This window comes from Oryzias latipes, chromosome 2 (assembly GCF_053564925.1).
Source record: "Oryzias latipes strain Hd-rR chromosome 2, Olatipes_Hd-rR_3.1".
In the NCBI taxonomy this organism is placed as follows: Eukaryota; Metazoa; Chordata; class Actinopteri; order Beloniformes; family Adrianichthyidae; genus Oryzias; species Oryzias latipes.
The window spans coordinates 49,074,225-49,083,760 of NC_136238.1; the positions used below are offsets into that span (position 1 = coordinate 49,074,225).

The following is a 9,536-nucleotide window of genomic DNA, read 5'->3' on the forward strand; positions in this document are numbered from 1 at the left end:
CCGCTCATCCACCTGACCCAATGTCGCCCCTAGCTTGAGCAGCTGAAGCCAGCAGATCTTTACATACGTAGTCGTTAGTGTGGTTGACTGGCAGAGTGCACGATTTTGTAGTTTATAAAGAGTCGACTGGTTTCTCAGAAAAGTAGACCAAAAAAAGGGCTTATGGGTGACCAATGAGGACAATTTTAACATTAAACGCACACAATTTTTAAAAAGCTTAATTTTACAATTACACTCTGTGACAAAATATGCAGCTATTAACAAAAAAAATTCCAAAAACAAAACAAGTTCTTTTTTACATAAAGGAAATACTTTTTCACAGTTCAGAATGCTATTTATTAAAATGCTCCGTCCTCCGAACACACAATATATCGAACCCCCACACCTCCGCTCCGTGCTCACACATCCATCTCCAACTGCACTCGCTCCTCCCCCCCTCTCTCGTGGCACGCGGGGCGCTCAGCACACACCCACTCCGTAACACACCTTTCTGTGACCGACTCCATCTAGTGTTGAAACTGAGAAGTGCAACAGAGTTGATCTCAAGCGCCATGTGCGGGCCATATTCAATTACATTTTCAAAATTTGCTGCGGGCCAATAAAAACAGACCCGCGGGCTGCAGTTTGCCCGCGGGCCATAGTTTGGACACCCCTGATGTAGGTGTTGTTGATTGACCGTGACTGTGTCCGCGCGGTGCTTCTTGTGTAGGACTAGGAGGAAGAAGCGCGCACACGTGTGTTGGGGGTGCGTGTTGATTCTTCTGCTCTCTAGCTGCATGTGAGCCTTCACCTGTGCTCTCTGGTACAGACATCTTCTGAGAATATTATTTATTGCCCAGTAATAACCAGACTGCAGACACTTTGTCACCTTTCTGGTAGCTATGAACCCTGACACCCATGAAGAACGTGGAGCAGGAGGCTCCACCTTGATTTATAGAGACACGTAACTTTGCGCTGCACAAAATAGTTCCCAAACAAAAAAATATAGTGATATTCATGGAATCTAACAGCGTTCATGTTTGGTGTTAGAGTGACTGAGAACAGTAATACCCCCCCCCCCCCCCCCCCCAACATAAAATCCTCCAGCGGGCGGCCGTGTCACGCACTCAAGAACGCATGCAGCTTGTAATGGAAATGAATAATTAGAACGCAGTAAATTTGTCATATTTCCTCGCAAGACAGAAACTTATTTTGTAGAATGAGGATGTGTGTGTGTTTCTGAAACAGAACATGTGTAACGGGTTCACAAAAATATAGTATAATTACACAAAATTGAATTTTTTTTATTATTTTATTTATTTTACATCTGGCAATTGAGTAGCAGGTCATTAGGGTCCTGCAGACCTGGGTATAAATTCAAGCGCCCCCCCCCCCCCCCATCTTCCCTTTTTGCTGTTTCTAAAATGGAAGAGGTGAGCATGATGGAGATCTAGTTCTTTGTATGCAATGTTGGTGCTCATTTGAAATTGATATTTTTAGTTTTGGGGCATTATCGGAGTGCAGCACATGTTGATGCCATATTTTGTCACAACCAGAAAATAAAGAAAACTGCTCCAAGAAAGTTCCTCCGGTGTCTCGTGGCTTCCTGAGGTGCACAAAATCACAAAATGCAGAGCAAAGACCAGAAACGGTTAAATTGGTGCCGTGACCCGTTCTTCGGATTCGTCAGGGGGGCGCGAAGGTTTATCCTCGCCCCACACACCTGATCTGGGGGATCGCTGCGCAGCACACTGCGGAGGAATCAAAGCGGAGTTAGTCATCGGACCTGGGCTGCGTGCAACTGGCGCCAAGCACGCGCATCGCTGCAGCGGAGGGCTTCAGCAGTGATTGACAAGAGTCCCCGGTGGACCTGATTTCCACCTGCATGGACAGTTGACGTCAGTAAACCGGGTGTGTGAGAAAGGTTTCATGCAACATGCGATGTGACATTTTGGGTTTCAATTCCTTGATGAGTACTTTTGTTCTTGTTTTAGAAGAAAAAAAAGCAGATTAATAAAAATAAAAAGGGATTTAGAGAGTGTTAGACGACAATCTTATTTTAGTTTTGATTTGCCACAAGTTGCGTTGTATTTTTTTCTTTTTTTCTTCAAACTATGGATAAGGACAGATCTATTGGATCTTTTGCTCTCTCTCCTGCACATGGTAGAGGCAGAGGTGCAGCCATGTTTCCTCCAAATGCATCGACACCTAAACCACAGTTTGAAAAAACGTCCCGAGTCGCTGATGCTGATGTTTCTTCACAATGTGATGTGACTGCAAACTCGAAGGATGGTGTTACTGATGAACTATTAGCCGAGGTAGCTTCTCAGGTGGGCGTTTCTATTGGCGAGAGCATTGCATCATGCTTTGAGTGACGATTTGGTGGTGCTGTCACAAGTGTGTCTGGGTCAGCCATCAATGACTCCTCTATGTTAAATGTTATTTTACTACAGGATGTGTGTTTTAGAGGAGATGGTACCGACACATGTTCTGTTACCGAGTGGGAAGTTTTGATGCTGTCCTATGTGGAAAAAAAGGGGCATCCCTGTGCCTGAACAAGCTGAAGAAGTTTTATCAAAATTAGCTGGAAAGGGCGTGTGAGGTCGTTAAAGTGGGCATACGTAGCAAGCCAGTGTTAACGTTGACTGAAGGCCCAGAGCCGATTTTTGAGTTATTGTAACAGCATTTCAGTGACACAGGGAACTCTAATCTGCCCTTAGCTGATTTTTATGCGACAAGACCCCACTCTGGTGAACACCCGTTTGACTATTGGCTGAGACTAAACAGGGCTTTGGAGTTGACTAAAGACACCTTAAAAAGACAGAATGTGACTTTTTACTGTTTGTCACGTGACTTGGTCACAATCTTTATTCAGAACTGTCCAAACCCTGAACTGTCATTGATATTGAGGTGTAAGCCCATGACTCATTGGACCGTGGCAGACCATAATGAAAGGCTGGTTGAACATTGTAAAGTCCACAAACGCAAGTCCATGCAACATGGTGACAGTGTTTGGTTGTTGCGACAGCAGGGTGTATCCCCTATGCAGCAAAGTGTGCCCCCTGTCTTCGCGGGAGCTGCAGCTGCGGCGCCTCCTGTCGAACAGCCAATAGCCAAGAGAGTAAAATGGGATGGATACCGGTGATTCAGAATGTTCGAAAACTCAAAAGGAATGATGACTTATTCTATGAAAAGGTGATGCTGGGTGGTAAAGTGACTGTTTCAGCATTACTGGACAGTGGTTCGATGGCGTGTACACTAAGCTCTAGAGTAATTCCTCAGCTGTTACAGCATGCTGTGTTGAAGGACCCCAACCTCCAACCTACGGACGCTGTGCTAGTTGGGTGTGGATTCTCGAAGACATTACCCGCGGGCATGTGTGACATTGCGATGGAACTTTACAGATGCAGTGTATTAGTCCCTACTTTGGTGGTGGATGACCAGAGCGAGGACTTGATTGTTGGCAGTAACCTGTTAAGGTACGTAATTAGTGGCCTGGAGAAAGAACGTCTTGACAGTGACACTACAGCGCGTGATTGCGGTAGTGATTCAGGACAGCAACTGCTGAGTTTAATAGCTGGAGTGGAGACAAAGGTCCCAGAAGCAGTGGGAACTGTCAAATTCAGGAAAGCTGTCACGCTGGAGCCTGTGACCGAACATCTGGTGTGGACCAAACTGCAATTGGTGGACAGACAGGTTGGAGGCAGTGTAGTGGTAGTTTAGCCTACACGTGCTAAGACCAGACCAAGATCAGTTATAGTCGGAAGATCAGTTGCTATTCTGAGGGAGGATGGTTGGCTGCCTCTCAAAGTGATCAATCCGTCTCACAAACCTGGAACCATTAAACGAAACGCTAAGTTGGCTGATGTGTGTCTCTCTGTGAGACGGTTGAGGAGTTTGATGCTGATCAGTCTGCAGTTAGTCAGCAAGTGCAGTTCCATGGCGACGGTGTGACCATGTCCAGCTTTGTGTCCGACACGTCCACCTTGCCAGACCGTCCTCAAGTCGGACCGCTCACTGTAGCCAGTTCATCTCAGTCAAAGTTGGGTGAACTGGGTTTATCAGTGATTGATGTTGAGTCGTGTGAAGTTTCTCCGGCGTACAAAGCTAAATTGGCAGATCTCATTGTAAAATACCTGTCTATCTTTTCTAGGGAAAAGTTAGATTGTGCTAAGGCCACTGGTTGCCTACACCGTATCAGAGTAACAGATGACAAAGCTTTCAGATTTCCATGCAGGCACATACCACCGACGCAGTATGAGAAACTCAGAGAAGCTCTGAATGAAATGGAAGAGCGTGACATTATAAGGAAGTCCAGCAGCGAGAATGCGTCACCCCTTGTGGTGGTCTTAAAGAAAAATGGGGATTTAAGAATTTGCAATGACTTCCGCTGGCTTAATGCTTGCACAGTCAAGGATGCATATCCGCGTCCCCATCCGGCGGATGCATTGTCTGCTTTAGGTGGTAATGCCTTCTTCTCAACAATGGATTTGACCTCTGGCTAGTACAATGTAGAAGTTCATGAGGATGACAAGAAATGTACAGCCTTTCCTTCGCCATTTGGTTTGTATGAGGACAAAAGGATGCCCCAGAGCCTTTGTAACAGTCCGGCGACGTTCATGAGGATGATGTTAGGCATTTTTGGTGATCAGAATTTTCTCAGTCTGTTGTGTTATTTGGATGACGTTTTGGTGTTTGCTCCCACTGAGAGTCTGGCCCTTGAACGTTTGGAAATGGTCTTTCAGAAACTCCAGTCACACAACGTCAAGCTCGCGCCAAAGAACTGTAATTTCTTGAAACGTTCAGTTAAGTTCCTGGGACATTTCATCAGTGCAGTGCAATCAAACTCAAACAGGCATTGTTGGAGCAGGTCATGCTTGCTCACCCTAACTTTGATGAACCATTTTGGCACTCTGTTGTTGCCTCTGCTGACTGTTTAGGCGCTGTGTTGTTACAAGTTCCTGTTGGTGGTACAATAGCCAGACCTATACCATTTGCAAGCAAGTCCCTCAGTTTTGCTCAGTCAAAATATCCTGCGCACAGATTAGAGTTTTTCGCACTCAAATGGGTAGTGTGTGATAAATTTCACTATTGGTTGAAGGGTCATCCGTTCACCGTGTGGACGGATAATAACCCGTAACTTATATTTTGTCCAAAGCTCGTCGCGTGTGAGCAGAGGTGGATAGCTAAACTTGCTGCGTTTCAGTTTGACATCAAGTACAATCCAGGACCTCGCAATGTCGTTGCTGATGCTCTGAGCAGGTTGCCATTTGTGCAGTCCTGCGCATCTCATCTCTTAACCAGAATGCCATATTCTGAGTTGCTTGCTGGGGCTGCTGCAGTGGGAGCCACTGGCATCCAGGATGCATTTCGATGGTCTGCTAACCCACGTGATGTGACTTCAGTGTGTGGTCAACCTGTCGTTATGCAGTGCGCAACAGTTGTTCAGTCTGGTTCTGTTTCGTCCGATGAAGTTGCTGCTGTGTTCGACCGCGTCGGAAATTTTAAATCAGAGTTGGTCCAACATGCTATGCTTTTGCCTCAGTTTCCCCAGACAGTCCTGATGCCCCCACATGTTGGCTCAGCGGTTCTCTCTCTCGATGAGTTGGCAGAAAAATAAAGGACAGATCTGGAGTTGAGCAGAGTGATTTTCTTTTTAGAAAGAGGAAGAAGACCATCAAGGAGGGAGCGAGCCATGGAATCTGCTGGGGTCGTAAACCTTTTGAGGAGCTGGGGGAAACTCACTATGAGAGATGGGGTTCTGTATCGTGTGGCTGTGCATCCTGTGACTAAAAAGAAATCCTACCAGTTTGTTGTTCCTGTTTCCTTGCGCCGCAAAGTTGTGTGGTGTTCACGATGAAGCGGGTCATCAGGGACAGTAGAGGACTCTTTACTTGGCGAGACAGAGGTTTGATTGGCTTGGGCTCTCTAGCGATGTGGCGGAGTATGTTAAGGACTGTAGACAGTGTGTGGTTTCTAAAGCTCCTGAGCCTGAAGCTAGGGCATCTCTGGAGAGCATTCATACCTCTGAACCTCTTGAACTGGTTTGTGTTGACTTTTGGTCGGCTGAAGACTCCAGCAACAGGTCCTTGGATGTGCTCGTCGTCACTGACCATTTCACCAAAATGGCGCATGCGTTATTGTGTCCTAATCAGTCGGCCAAAGCAGTTGCTCACCAACTTTGGCACAACTACTTTTGTGTCTATGGATTTCCTAGACGGTTACATTCTGACCAGGGTGCCACTTTTGAGAGTGCGCTCATCGCGGAGTTGTTGAGTGTTGCCGGGGTACAATAATCGCATACTACCCCCTACCATCCAATGGGTAACGGTTCGTGCGAAAGAATGAACCGTACTCTAGGCAAAATGATTCGAGCACTGCCCAATGGAGCGAAAAATCGTTGGCCTAATGCCTTGAAATCCTTAAAATTTGCTTATAACTGCACTGTGCACGAAACAACAGACTACGCCCCGTTTCTGCTCATGTTTGGGCGAGTGCCACGTCTGCCGATGGATGTTATGTTTGGCTCTGTTCTTCATGATCAGGAGGTTGTGGGCTATGACCGTTACGTTGAATCCCTGCACAAGAACATGAAAGAGGCTATGGCCGTGGCGCAGTCAATGGCAGTGAAGCAACTTCAGCGCCATTCACAACTGTACGACAGGAAAGTGCGTGGTGCATCAGTAGATGTGGGTGATCATGTGTTGTTAGCCAACAACGGTGAACGTGGGAAGAGAAAACTCGCTGATCGGTGGGAAAACACAGTCTATGTCGTGCTTGAGAAAAATGATCAGAGCCACACTTTCAAGATTCAGAACCCCATTAGTGGGCGTTCGAAAGTTGTTCATCGTAATCTGCTCATGCCTGTCAATTTTCTGCCTCAGCAAAAACAGTAGCTTAAAGCACACATACAAACACTCGATGTGTGTTTAAAAAAAACAGCTGGAGCAAATCTGAGTTAGCTTTGATTTTTTTTTTTCTCTGCGTTGCTGCAGTTCAAACAGGGCTTCAGCCATCTTGTTAACAAGTGTTGGGAGAGAAGTGACTCTCGTGTTGTTACACTAATTTTGTTAATTCATGGTAAATGGGCAGTTATGCCACGAATGTCAATGAGCAACCTGCTGCTCTGTTTACCCCTGCCCTTACTGAAATGGTTGAGGGTCATGAGACAGAAAAAGTATAGACAGTTTTAAATTGCATATATTTACACTGCATTTAGGTTCCACTTGGACTTTACATATCTGTTCCTTCCTCACTCCATCTTCTTCTACGACTCACAACTTCACATTAGGGGCACTGGCTCATAGGGTGCCCCCTGCTGGCTGAAGAAAATACATGACTTCTAACTGCGCCATATAGTCGTGAAAATATGGTATATGGTTCCTGACTGAGCAGATTTCGTTTTTTTTTTTTTGGTGTTTGACAAAACACAAACTCATTTAAAAGTATAAAAGGGTTTTTTCTTGTGTTTGTGTACCTGCAGTTTTCCCTCAGCATTGGGTGACTGAAGAAGATCTCTACAACCAGCAAATAAACTTTAGAGTGGAACAGGAGGAACCAGAACTTGCTCAAAGTGAAGACCAACAGAAGGAACCAGATCGTCCACAGATAAAAGAGATGAAAGAAGAACTCATCAGTCAAGATGGAGAGTTGCCTGATCTGAAGAATGAGGCTGATGCCTTAATGGAGATTCCTACTTTTGAGGAAGATGAGAACAGTGAAGCAGATCTAAACAATCAGCAGAGCTTTAATGTAACTGATAGTCAGGATGAAGAAGGAAACCAACATGAGGAATCAACATCAACTACAGATGAAGAGACAGACCTACAGAACAGAGATCAGAGGAAGAGGAGGGACAGAAGTCATGTCCAAAATGGGTCTGATGAAAGATATTGTGCATGTAAAAAATGTGGTCAAACTTTTAGTGGGCGGTCTCGGTTGAAATTTCACATGAAAACTCATACAGGAAAGAAGACATTTTCTGGTAAAAACTGTGAAAAAAGTTTTAGTTATAAATTTAATCTCAAAAAACAAAGGACAACTCATACAGGCGAGAAGCCCTTTACGTGTAAAGAATGTGATTCAAGTTTTGGTCAAATGTCTAGTCTGAAAACACACATGAGAACTCACACAGGAGAAAAGCCCTTTTGTTGTAAAGAATGTAATAAGAGTTTTAATCAAATATCAAATCTCAACAAACACATGAGAACTCACACAGGAGAAAAGCCTTTTTCTTGTAAAGAATGTGATACAAATTTTAGTGATTCATATAATCTCAAAATACACATGAGAACTCACACAGGAGAAAAGCCTTTTTCTTGTAAAGAATGTGATAAAAGTTTTAGTCAAAAATCAAATCTAAAAATACACATGAGAACTCACACAGGAGAGAAGCCTTTTTCTTGCAAAGAATGTGCCAAAAGTTTTAGTCATCTATCTGATCTCAAAACACACATGAGAATTCACACAGGAGAAAAGCCTTTCCCATGCAATAAATGTGATGCCAGTTTTAGTCGAATACCTATTCTAAAAACACACATGAAAACTCATACAGGTGAGAGATAGTTTTTATGGCTGATAAATGGCTCAGCCACAGATGTAATTTAGTAAAATACATTAGTATTTTCACAACTCACACAAGTGAGAAGCTTTTCTTTCTTAACAAACATTTTTTTTATAAAGGATTTAGATAAAATTCTCAACTTCGAAAGCAGAAAAACTTAGAGCAGAATACTTGTACAGTACATGTGAAAATGTCATTTAATCTAATCTAATTATCCGTACATAAACAATGTAATGTATTAATAGTTCATAATACTATGTTAATTAAACAGTATTTTAAATACATTTATACACGCACAGCTGTTTATGTTACTGCAAGATGTTGATGGTAACTTGTTTAAAGTAACAAACCACATTTCTTTCTTTCTATATAAATCTTTGTCTTTTTATCACTTTTGTTGATTTTGATCTCCGGTTCTAAATGATGCTGATTTAATACATATAATTTAAAATTTCATACATCCAGTAAAAAGACATACCTACAATAACTTAACAAACATATTAAAAAGCAATAATTGTGGTTTGATCTGTGAGCCATTGAGCTTGATTCAAGAATTGAATTGGATCGCCACCTAAGGAACGATCCACAGTCTTAGTAGAACCGCATCCCTACCATTTAGTGAAGAAAAGGTTTTCCTAAAAATGTATTCAGGAAGATGCAGATAAAGAACCAGACTGGTGTTTCTGTCTGGTGTTCTTGTGATTCATGTTTTCTTGTAGGCGTTAAAACTGTTCCTCTGTTCTTTTTGGTTCTCATTGTTCTGTTCCAATCTTATCTGTGAAAAATAAACTGGGTATGAACATCAGTCAGAAGTGTGGAGTCTTTCCCACAGTGTGGGTTTCTGCTCTTTGTTGCTTCTCTGCAGGTTCCAAAGCTGGACTCTGTTCTAACAAGTAGTATATGTGACGTACCCGGGTAAGTTCAATAGTAAATTAGTTGATGTTCTTTAGAACAACTGTTTTCCCTGTTTTTATTGGACTGAGCAGAAATATCT

At 43.5% G+C, this 9,536-nt stretch overlaps 1 protein-coding gene across 1 annotated transcript in view; it reads left to right on the top strand.

The window, feature by feature from the left end:
* Positions 1-9,347, top strand: part of LOC144989113 (uncharacterized) — a 78,215-nt gene extending 68,868 nt beyond the window's left edge. Inside the window, exon 4 of the mRNA XM_078941139.1 lies at positions 7,463-9,347. Coding sequence (XP_078797265.1) covers positions 7,463-8,544 — 1,082 coding nt within the window. The 3' untranslated portion in view covers positions 8,545-9,347. The remainder of the gene's footprint in view (positions 1-7,462) is intronic.
* Positions 9,348-9,536: the final 189 nt, after the last annotated feature.